This window comes from Thalassophryne amazonica, chromosome 9, assembly GCF_902500255.1.
Source record: "Thalassophryne amazonica chromosome 9, fThaAma1.1, whole genome shotgun sequence".
Lineage (NCBI taxonomy): Eukaryota > Metazoa > Chordata > Actinopteri > Batrachoidiformes > Batrachoididae > Thalassophryne > Thalassophryne amazonica.
In genome coordinates, this window is record NC_047111.1 from 62,977,510 (window position 1) to 62,990,224 (window position 12,715).

General features: G+C 41.8%; 1 protein-coding gene across 3 annotated transcripts in view; it reads right to left on the reverse strand.

Moving 5' to 3' along the window:
* Window positions 1-12,715, reverse strand: part of LOC117517262 (replication protein A 70 kDa DNA-binding subunit-like) — an 83,887-nt gene that overhangs the window by 66,997 nt on the left and 4,175 nt on the right. For all 3 annotated transcript variants that reach the window (XM_034178209.1, XM_034178208.1, XM_034178207.1), the window contains exon 3: window positions 2,331-2,409. In XM_034178209.1, coding sequence (XP_034034100.1) covers window positions 2,331-2,409 — 79 coding nt within the window. The remainder of the gene's footprint in view (window positions 1-2,330; window positions 2,410-12,715) is intronic.

Consider the following 12,715-nt stretch of genomic DNA (forward strand, 5'->3'; position numbering starts at 1 on the left):
CCTCGTAGAACACAAACTGCTCCACGATGTTGCTGCTAAATTGTGAATGCCATGCTCAGAGATGAGCCTCCTTAGCTGAATGTTCTGCCTCTAAGAGCCTCTCGGAGCCACTAGTCTCCCACGATTGTTGAATAACTGGACTCATACCAAAAAAACATACTATGTGGCTCATTATTCATCATTACTTGATGGGACCAGGGCTTAACGATTACTGGCATCACTGGTCATAGCTATGCAAAAACCCTGAAGACTGACATAAAAAGAAAATTTGTCTTTTAAATTAGAGCTTATTAAACAAAGACATAAAAAGACACCTTGAGGCAGATTTATCTCACCACCAACATTTTCCCAACCCTTCCTGGACACCATCTGCCTCACTGAATCGAAAGCCAGCCGACAACACTGTCCCCGTGTGTGAATTAACAGCAAGTGGAAGGAAATACTTGTTCAGTCCAAGTAGGTCAGGTCACATATTTATTGTCCCAGTTCACTCCCAATCACTGCAATTGTTACCTGAACCCTAAACTTTCATCTACTGTCGGAGGATAGAACAACAGGAAAGGCCCCCAAAAACCCCTTAAAAGGCCCACTTTTAAATGGTAAATAGATTGCATTTATATAACGCTTTTCCATCTGCATCAGACGCTCAAAGGGCTTTACAATAATGCCTCACATTCACTTTTGAAGATGTTTTAAAGACATTTTTTGCGCATAACAATATTAACCACATCCTACTAATTTGAAAAATATTATTTCACATAACAATAAAAGTAATAATAATAACAACTTACTATTTGTAATATTTAACAATAAAGTAATGTAGTTTGAACCATGCTGACTTTGAAACCTAGAATGGTTTTGACTGAATGTCTGAGCCCACTGACTCGAGCATGCACAGCCAAGCTGGCTGACATTCCACAGCTATGGCCAGAAGACTTTGTGCAATCACATGTTCTATTGGTAATACAGATGAACCCCAATAACTCACGTATGCATAACTCACGTTTCGATTTTACTCACAGTCGATTTGTGGACCTCCCAAAAAGTTAGACTACTGTATAAAGACTACTGTACGTTTATGGTCAACCTCATTAACTCTGGGTTTCAAATAACTGACAGTTTGAGTTTGTGGACCTCAATTTGCACGAGTTACGGAAGTTCACCTATAAATAACTCTTGCAAATCAGTATCTGTGTTTTCAGATGATTTCCATCTACAGATTATATGAATGTATAAAGTGTTTTTTTTTTTGTTTTCTAATGTTTATGGAGGCCAAAATAAGGCCCGATTTGTCATTCTCATGCCTGAAAATGAAAAGCGAAGTAGTTTTGTTTTTTGTTTTTTTTGCAGATCTGAAAAATGATCCGGTCCGTGGCTTAAAATCCTTATCCAATTTGAACTGTGGGTTTTATGTCTAATCACAATTAGACAAATTAGACATCATTTTTGTGTCTAATCGTCTAGTCACAGCACTTGAGAAGCTGAGTGAGGAATCAGAGTGCCTGCATTTGCAATTGTCCTTGATCAAGGTAAAGATCCAGACTTTTAATAACTTCCTGGATTCAGCCATCAGAACTGTGTCTGCTGGGAAAGTGTCAAACTGGAGAGGCATTCGCTTATCTCTTCAGGGAAATCATGTTGCTGGGTCCTCAACTTTTGAAATTAAATGACACCTAGAAAGAGCTTATGAAGTCATGATGTCACTGTACAGAGATAGTTAATGTGGACACCTTTGTGGAACAAAGCAAGCCCAAGTCTCATGCTAGTGCTAGTACTTCCTTTCTTACAGTACAATTATGAAACTTGGATGCAATTGTGATGACTGGATGTCTTTGGTACTAGGTCTCTTTGGATGATCCTGAGGTAGTGCTGGAATGACTTGGTATCAAAGAGTGCTTAATTAGAAACTCGCATGACCGACTTGTATTGTGAAGGCAATATGATCCCATAACACACCTGCAAGATGGCAAGGGGAACTAAATTGTTGGTGCTTCTGACATTGTCCAGCATTTCCAAGTTTCACCTGCACATACTGTGTGAACAATGGCAATACCACTACAGGTGAACCTCATTAACTCGTGCAAGTTGGGGTCCACAAAAATCAAACTGCGAGTTATCTGAAACCAGAAGTTAATGAGGTTGACCAAAAACATACAGTAGTCTTTATACAGTAGTCTAAATTTTCAGGGTCCACAAATCAACCGTGAGTAAAGCCAAACCGTGAGTTACACATACGCGAGTTAACAGGGTTTAGCTGTATTTGGTTCAGTGCTACAGATGGAGCCTAACACTTTTATGTGTACAAGTAAAACCAAAACTCAGATACTTACAAGACTGAGAATGCACGCCATCACTCATAAAGAGTCGGTATCTGGGTGGACTGGAGTCATTACTGAGCTTACGAATGGCCTGAAAACATGCAAAGAACAAGATTTGTGTAAGCAAATGCACAGAGACAAGAGGTACAAGGATGTACTTTGTTAATAAAGTATGGCGGTCATCTCACTCCCTGACAATGGCTGTTACTAATTAGGCAAACCTGAATCAACACTTGAAAACTGAGTCTTCCTCGTAGAACTTGAGCTACGCTACATTTCAATTACATGTGATAACTTCTTAAAGGACATGTCGTACAGAAATCATAACTTAGATTTTGGCTGTTAGTGACCATACGATGATACGCCAGTGATTACTTTGTACACTTCCATGACTGGTCTCAAAGCATACGGCATTTGCAACAAACAACTACGAAAACTGCTGAAAACAGAGCACTCGTGACTACATTTTTCCTCGTATTTCTGACAGCGTTTATGTATCTTTGAGGAAACGTTCCTGCACGCTTTTGAAAGTAATGTAGCTGCTAACATTAAGAATGCAACCGCAGATTAATTGCAAAGTTTACATAAGTGTGATGTCGTGTTATGATGATTTGTTTTAAGTGATAACTGTTCATTTTGATGCAGTCAAGGTAAAAGCAGCAGCCATTCTCCACTGTGAGAAGACTTGGTGAGCGTGCACATCCATCAAGCCTGTCAAAAACAGTCTTTGCTAGAGGTTCAGCTTTGTGCACACTTATAAGTGTTGTCATATATATAGATATATAGATATAACTGTGAAAAATCTAAGAAATACATCTGTGTGATCAGGCAGCATGAAAAATGGCGGCGATTTCCGCATGCAGGTTCACGGTAGTAGCCATAACGGGGTTAAAACAGTGTGCTGCTTTGGTACAGAAAACAGACTCCTAAACATTGAAATCCAAAATCCAACAGACTCTCTCAAAATGAAATAAAATTAACGAAGCCTACCAGCTCCACTGAGGAGAACAAAATACAAAAGGAAAAAAACTGAACAGGGCAATTACCCACTTGTAGAATGATTTCCAAAATGAAATATGTAAAGTCCACACATCAAAGAAGTTATGTAGGGATCACGTGCAACTGCCAGCAGGAGAATAATGTCCAGGTCCACACGTGCATTTCTCTCACGATTCTGGCACGCTAGACAGAAAGTTCATTATCTCCTGAAAATAACTTATTCTGACTTTTTCCAATTTAAGAAAAACATCTGCATGTTCAGGCATCCTGTAAAAACAGTGTCATGCAGATGACGAAGAAGCGTTCGTTTCACTCTGTCAGTTATCAGGAGGTTTCTCCATTTGTTAAAATGTATGTCACACGCCAAGAAATGCTGAGTAAGACATTTTCCAGAAATGCACCTGCTGACTCGCTGAGTGAGAGAGATATTTAGCAATAAAATACATCAGCAACCAGAAATTATTACGGCATATGCGCAGATAGACTTGCAATCATGAATACTGTGATGTTATATTGCTAACCGGGATGTTAAATTACATGTAACATCTCCTTTAACCATTAACTGTGAGTCCCTACGACTGCTCCCTTGTTGTCACTCAGGGTTGCCACAGCAGATCCAAGGTGGATCTGCATGTTGATTTGTTGATTGACAAGATTTACGCTGGACGCCATTCCTGATACAACTCCACATTACATGGAGAAATGTGGCAGGAGTGGAGTTTGAACCGGGAACCTTCCACACTGAAACCAAGAGTACTAACCACTTGGCCACCACCTCTGCCAACCATTAACTGCAATTACTGTTATTAAAAACAGGCTGCAGTACTACTTGGTGCTGAGCAGAAAAACATTGTGAATAGAGTGTTTTCATGTGATGTCACGAACCCAGAAATGGCCATCTTAGCGGTATGCCACTATCCATTCTATTTATACCTGCATCTATTTTTAGCATTCAAATGCTGTCACGACAAATTATTATCGCATCATCGGCTGCCACAATCATCAGACAGAGAGCCAATTTGCATTACTAGGTGAGCCCTGTTAACTTGCGCACATGTAAGTTGCAGTTTGGTTTTACTCGCGGTCAAGTTGTGGACCCCAAAAATTTAGACAATCCATAAAAGTCCATTTTGATTTGACAATTTCTGGGAGGGATTGTCAGTGCGGACAGTGATTAGGGGAGGTGATGGTCTAGTGGTTAAGGTGTTGGGCTTGAGTCCAGAAGATCATGGGTTTAAATCCCGCCTGACTGGAAAATCACTAAGGGCCCTTGGGCAAGGCCTTTAATCCCCTACTGCTCCCTGTGTGTAGTGAGCGCCTTGTATGGCAGCACCCTGACATGGTGGTGAATGTGAGGCATAATTGTAAAGCGCTTTGAGCATCTGATGCAGATGGAAAAGCGCTATATAAATGCAGTCCATTTACCATTTATTTACAGACTTAAGAAGCACTTATTTTCCCTTTGTATGGCTAGCATACTGGCATAGTATGTTGCTATGCTTTTTACTCTTTTCAATTCTTTCTAATAGGAAACGGAGTGGGTCGCGGCCTCAACTGTATCTAAATTCTGGGTCTTTTAGTGAAGCTTAGGGCTAGTGGCCGGCGATCACCTTAGTATTTCTTTTGTTCTTCTTGTTGCTTAATGCTGACAAATTATATTGTATTTGTTGTCTTTCTGATGCCTGATTCTGTTTTTTTTTCCTCTCTGTTTGAGGTGCGGCTCCATCCAGAGATGGGTGTGGTGTCTGTTTCTAAAACCACCATGTCCTGTGCACTGGCAATATTTCCTGTATATTCGTTTTGTGAATCGTTTTGTAATTTGTGTCTGTAGTGTGGCCCAAGCAGAGGGTCACCCCTTTGAGTCTGGTCTGCTTGAGGTTTCTTCCTCAGAGGTAGTTTTTCCTTACCACTGTCTCCTGTGTGCTTGCTCTGGGGGTGGGTAAGGTTAGACCTTACTTGTGTGAAGCACCTTGAGGCAACTTTGTTGTGATTTGGCGCTACATAAATGAAAATAAATAAATAAATAAATTGAAATTAACATTTAAAAATCCATCCATCCATTTTCTTCCACTTTATCCGGAGTCGGGTCGCGGAGGCAGCAGCTCAAGCAAAGCCGCCCAGACCTCCCGATCCACACACACCTCCCCCAGCTCCTCCGGGGGAACCCCAAGGCATTCCCAAGCCAGCTGAGAGACGTAGTCCCTCCAGCGAGTCCTGGATCTTCCCCGGGGCCTCCTCCCAATGGGACATGCCCGGAACACCTCTCCAGTGAGGCGTCCAGGGGGCATCCAGAAAAGATGCCAGAGTCACCTCAGCTGACTCCTTTCGACGTGGAGGAGCAGCGGCTCGACTCCGAGCTCCTCCCGAGTGACCGAGCTCCTCACCCTATCTCTAAGGGAGCGCCCAGCCACCCTGCAGATGAAACTCATCTCGGCTGCTTGTACTCGCGTTCTCGTTCTTTCGGTCATGAGCCAAATCTCATGACCATAGATGAGGATCGGAACGTAGATCGATCGGTAAATTGAGAGCTTTGCCCCCCTACTCAGCTCTCTCTTCACCACGACGGTCCGATACAGCAACCGCATCACTGCAGATGCTGCACTGATCCGTCTATCGATCTAACGCTCCATCCGTCCCTCACTCGTGAACAAGACCCCGAGATACTTAAACTCCTCCACTTGAGGCAAGGACACTCCACCGACCTGAAGAGGGCAAAGCACCTTTTTCCGGTCGAGAACCATGGCCTCAGATTTGGAGGTGCTGATTTTCGTCACAAAATGAAAATCAACACATTAAAAAAATTACATAATAAAAAGGAAATAAAAGGGTTGAGTTTCATCTTGCATCTTCATCATCTACCATGTAGGAAGCTGAAGCAGAGGACAGTGGAGGCAACACTGAGGAAGACTGCACTTATTAAGACCACGCTACATATGCTTACCACATATGCTTCCCTGCCCGCTTCGAAGCAGACAGACCAGAAGTAGCTCCACATCCACCACCCTCCAGCACTAGCACGGTAACACTTCAGGAACATGAAGTGAGACGTGTGCTGAAGTCGGTGAACCCCAGAAAGGCGGCTGGCCCGGGTGGTGTACCTGGAAAGGTACTGAAAGCGTGTGCTTTCAGTGTGCTTTCACCTGCGTGTGCGTTCACCTGCATCTTCAACCTGTACCTGTCGCAGGCCATCATTCCACCCTGCCTCAAATCCTCCACCATCATTCCAGTCCCAAAGAAGTCAGCAGTGGAGAGCATAAATGACTACAGGCCTGTTGCACTTATGCCTGTGGTCATGAAGTGCTTTGAAAGACTGGTCTCTCAGCACATCAGAGCCTGTCTGCCTCCCACTCTGGACCCCCACCAGTTTGCCTACAGGGCAAACCGCTCCACAGAGGATGCTATCACCACAGCTCTCCACACCGCGCTGAGCCACCTGGAGCACCAGGGGAGCTATGTGAGGATGCTCTTCCTGGACTTCAGCTCAGCCTTCAACCACATCATCCCGGAGATCCTGGTACAGAAACTGACACATCTGGGCATCTCCACCCCATCTGCGAGTGGATCAAGGACTTCCTCACAAACCACCCACAGTCCATGAAACTGAGCCCCCTCCTGTTCACCCTTTACACGCACGACTGCTCTCCGACCCATCCCACAAACACCATCATAAAGTTTGCGGACAATACCACCGTGATTGGGCTCATCTCGGGGGGATGAGACCGAACACCACAAAAACAAACGAAATAATCCTGGACTTCAGGAAGAACAGGGCTGAACCAGCCCTGCTCTACATCCAAGGGGACTGTGTGGAAAGGGTCAGCTCCACCAGGTTCCTGGGAGTGCAGCTCTCGGACAGCCTCTCCTGGACTGCCAACACCACAGTGGTGGTGAAGAAAGCCCAGCAGCAACTCCACTTCCTGAGGGTGCTCAGGAGAAACAATCTGGAGGAGAAGCTGCTGGTGCTGTTCTACAGAGCCACCATCAAGAGCATCCTGATGTACTGCATCACAGTGTGGTACGGGGGATGCTCAGCAGCAGACAGGACAGCGCTGCAGAGGGTGAACAAAACGGCCCAGGGGATCACTGGCTGCTCTCTGCCCAGCCTGGAAGACATTGCCAGCTCTCACTACCTCAGCAGAGCTGCCAGCATCAGCAAAGACACATTCCACCCCAGCAACCACCTGTTTGACCTACCACCCTTTGGCCGACGGTATAGGTCAATCAAAACTAGGACAAACATACTTAGGGACAGCTTTCTTCCCAGAGCGATCACTGCGCTGAACAAAAACAAATCACTCTAATCCGCACCTTCAAGTTTCTTGTGCAATATCTGTAAACCATGTGCAATATTCCCGTGCAATATGATTCCACAGTTGTATATAATTCTCGTTTTACATTAATTAGTCCACATTTCATTTTATTTTATTTTAACTTATGTTTATATTAGTTGTACATATACTCTGAATAAGTTACTGTTAAATTTCACTATCTTTTATTTGGATAAAAATTACTCGCACCACAGAAAGCACCTTTTTGGAGATGCACTCAAATCTGGTTGTAATGCAAATTACAATGACAATAAAGGCGATTCAGATTCTGATTCTGATATGGACTGAGTACCAAACACCATCTCCTGGTATTCACCTGAGTAACCCACTGAAAAAGTTATGTACGCCCCTGCTTATCTAGCCGTATTCGTGCCGTAAACTTCTATTGGTATATAGCACTATGTACAAATAGAATTAAGGGTTAATAATGTGGGCACTTCTAACTGTTTACATTGCTGAAATCATACAGTGACAGGATGTTTGTTTATAACTACTGGTGCTCCGATCTACCAGCCACCAATCATTATCGGTCAATTTCCATGAAAAAGTATGTGATTGGCGTATGTTGATCAATGACTTTCATTGCTGATCACAAAAACTGATCGCCTGTAGCTCATACTTTGCAGCCAGTAGAGGCCCTGTGTGCAGTGTAGTGTCCCCCGTTTCCTTCACACTGCACAGGCGTGACAGCAAACCACAACAAACATGCCTGCTGTGTGGAACATTTATACTGTCTGTGAGAGTGATGGAAAGTTTCCATCCTCATGGGGGAAGTACGATAAAATGCTTCAATGCAACAAATTTAAATCAGACAGAAAAGAACAAACACTTGTCGGAGTAGGGTGAGTTTTGGCGGCTCACGGCACAGAAGGAAAAGAAGACAACCAGAGCAGCAACGCTCAGACGGCAGTTAACGCAGCCCATGCTTAGCAACACTCGCCCTTATGAGCGTGACAGTCAGAAGGCTGAGCAAATAACTTGAAAAATAGTTGAATTCATCGGGTTAGATGACCAGCCTTTCTCAGTGATGGAAGACACCGGGTTCTGCCGACTGTTCTCTCACTTGGAGCCACACTATGTGCTACCGGGACGTAAGAAAAGTAAACATTTGTTTTTTTCTTTGACAATGTACAACAGAGTTTACTCATACACAAAACAGTAAGCCATGCACAGGTATTTCCGCTTTAGTAACTTATGATAGTTTATTTGAATGCAATCTGCATTTGACTTTGAATATATCCGTTTTTACTTGACATTATTACGTCGGCCAAGAATGTAATAAAATCATCTGCCTTTATTTATTTGTCTGTCTGTTAGCAGGATTACGTCAAAACTACTACACGGATTTAGACAACATTTTCATCACAGATAGATATTAGGCCATGAAAGACTCCATAAAATTTTGGAGGTGATCCGGTTGTGGATCAAGATTTCACTTCATATAGATTTTGAAGGATTACTTAAAAAAAAAAAAAATACTTCAAGGATTCTAACCAAATTTGCACCACAGAGATATCAGGGCATGGAAGACGCCACTGAATTTTGGAGGTGATCCTAATCCGGATTCGCGGGTGTCAGAAACCTTGGCTTGCTCTTGTTTCATTTATGCAATGTTGTGAGATATATCGCCTTTTATTTATTTGAGTTTCTGCACTTTTTGAGAGCCTTGATGTTTTCAATCTGTTAAAGCTTGTGTTACAGATAGCAGATAAATTTAGGTGGTTTTCAGTTGTCCTTTTGACTTAATAGTTGCTGCATTGTGCCTGTAAGTTTTTTGTATGTACCGTATTCTCTTGAAGAAGTAAGTAAAAACATGTTTTTGTCTAAATTAAGGTGATTTTATGGTTCCTTTTTTCCAGATCATGTAGCCAGTAGAATCATCATAACTAAATTGAAAAATTTACAGCCAATCCTTGAGATCAGTATCGGTGATCGGCACACAAGGCTGATCAGTATCAGAATTGGTCGGAGCATTCAACTGGCAAAAATACTGTGGATATACAGCAGCCTTTATCATGTGAACTTGAATTGGTCAATGACTGGCTAATTAAAAATAAGCTATCATTACATCTTGGTAAAACCAAATCTATTCTTTTTGGCTCTAAACGTAGACTGGTTGCGTTAAGTACCTCGGTGTTGAACTTGACCAATCACTTAGACAATGTATTTCCATTAAAAACTCAGAGCAGTCTGGATCTGGATGTGCAGAGGTACAAATTAAAGTTCAGCTCTGACACTCGCCGATTTGTGGAAAGTGGGAGAGGAATCATTTCTGTGATTAAAAGTCAGACCGTTTAGTTTTTTCAAATGGTGTTCAGACTGGGACCCATAGCCTGGATGTGCACCTGTTAGATCAAACACAAAAGACTGTGATTTGACACTTTTCTGCTTTTAATCCTTCATCTGCCATCATATTATAACAGTTTTTACAGAGCGCATGCTGATAAATGGATCAGAAAAGTCTGCATCACATTTACAGCACAAAGTCGGTAAAAGAGGAAAATGTACAGCTTACCTTTGATTTGGAGGTGATGAGTGTAGAAAGAAAAGCCTGCTGAGGGTCAAATTAGTCCAGAATAAAGCATAATCCAGAGACAGGGAACTTTAAAACTGTCACACACGTCATTGCATGACACAGAATTAAAGAGCAGCAGCTGCATAAATCAGGCATTAAATTAATTACATAAATCATCAAACATTGTAAATGTATGTAAATTTGATAGCTTAACTATTTTTATATTTATTTTGATAGCACCTGTACCTGGATGTGTTGCTGTATGTGGTTAAATGATTAAAAAAAATGTTGAAAACATAAAAGGTCCATTCAGTAGTTCAGCGCAGTTAGACCCAAAATAGCGCCATGTTCTGAGTTGACGCCACTCTCTAATCAAAGCACTCTACTTTTAAATACACCGGTATCATTGCCTGGAATGAGTTACCTAGTCATATCCAGTCAACTGAGTCCAAATGTGCTTTGTAAAAAGGGGTGAAATGTTTTAATATGATTAGTTTTATCAACAGTCATGTAACCCTTTTATTCTATTTTAGTGTATTTATCTTTATTTTATTGTTTTACTGTTTGTTCTTCATTTTGTCAACACGTTTGTTATTTTTATTGCTTAGATAACAGTATTGTTACTTAGTATTATTTATTCTATCAATATTTTAGTAGGGATGTCCCGATCAGGTTTTTTTGGCCCCGATCCGATTCCGAGTCATCTGATTTTGAGTATCTGCCGATACCGAGTCCCGATCCGATACTTTAAAAAACTGAATGAACAATGAACAAATGCTAAGTATATAATAATTTCATTTTAATCACCTTATTTTATTATTTATCACTTAAACAGTGTTCAAGCTAGGAGAAGTGCAATCAAGTAATAATCTACCAGACTTAAAAAATGTACAAATTTCCATGTTATTTTATTTGTCTAAAAATAAATGACAAAGGTTCCTTATGTTAAACAAGAAATTATGTAATCTGAAATAACAGGTGGTTTTAATTTATAGATGAAAGGTTTTTAAAGAACCATTTATTGATTTAGCTATTTTAATTACAAGTATTCTAAACTTTTTTAAACTGTAATCAGAAATTTTGAGGTAACAAACAACAACAAAAAACATTTCCAAGAATTTTTCTTCAGACACGTGGTTTCTGCACTGATCTGTGGTTCAAATCCCCGCCTGACTGGAAAATCACTAAGGGCCCTTGGGCAAGGTCTTTAATCCCCTATTGCTCCCGGTGTGTAGTGAGCGCCTTGTATGGCAGCACCCTGACATCTGGGTGAATGTGAGGCATAATTGTAAAGCGCATTGGTCTGATACAGATGGAAAAGCACTTTATAAATGCAGTCCATTTACCATTTGTACAGATCAGTGGTTTCTGCCACTAGTCTTCCGTGTTTTGGCCCGACGTGTCGTTCCTATTGGACAGCGCGAAGCTACGTCACAGCTCAGAGCGTCGAAAGTTCAAAAGTCAACTTGAAAAGTAAAAGTAAAAAAAAACAAACAAAAAAACTTACATTTGCGTCCTGACAGTCCTCAGTGTACCCCTCTGATGCTTTATCAGTGTTCAACAAGTTCAGAGCAGCGCAGTGAACGTGAATGAAGACGGAAGCTCTTTAAGACGCGCTCCTAAATGTGATGAGTGCGCACGTCGCTCGTGCGCAGACCATCTCTCGCTCCGTTTTGCAGACTAACGATCACAGGACAGTTAGTTTTTTTCTTTTTGTTAATCAGATGACAGCTCGTCATCCTGAGGACTTGGACAGCACCGGGTCCTGCTGTGCACTGAAGGATGACTGAGCAAGAGTTTCGGTGGGAAAGTGTCCATCATTCTCTTGTCATTCCATCGAATCGTCAGGCTGAGCGCATAAACACATAAACAGCAGTTCTGCGAAAGAAACTTTGCGCGTGGAACTCCCCCCACCTCTGTCAGGTTGAATTTATGTTTTTTCTTTTGTTCAATAAAAAAAAAAAAAAAAAGATTGGGTTGAACTTTGACCGTGTCAGCCTGCCAACATGCGGCAATGCACGCTCCAGTCAGAAACGTCACGTCAAAAGCCGAGCTAAGTGACGCTTCTGACGCATGAAAGGCCCATTAATCTGCAATAATGAGCCTGAAATAGCGCTGATCAAAATAATGAGGATAAAATCTATATCAGATTCCTGATCAGGATGCAACGTCCGATTTCGATCAAGTCTGAAACCACGTGATCAGGCCCGATTTCTGATCACGTGATCGGATCGGGACATCCCTAATTTTTAGTAACTGTTATTTAGGTTAAATATTTGTATCATTGTTACTTTATGTTCTGCATTACTTTGTGTTTTTTATTTTATATAATTTGTCATAATTATCCATTTAGACCTTTGTTATGTTGCCTCATCTGGGCTCTTCTGACCACATGTTGCTGCTTCTTATTCCAGCATATAAACCAGTGAGAAAGCAAGCTCCCCCATAACAAAGACTGTGAAATCTTGGCCTGATGATGCTAACTCAGCAGTTGCAGAACTGTTTTTTAAGCACCAACTGGGACATTTTCTGCCACCAGGACCTGGAGGTGTTTA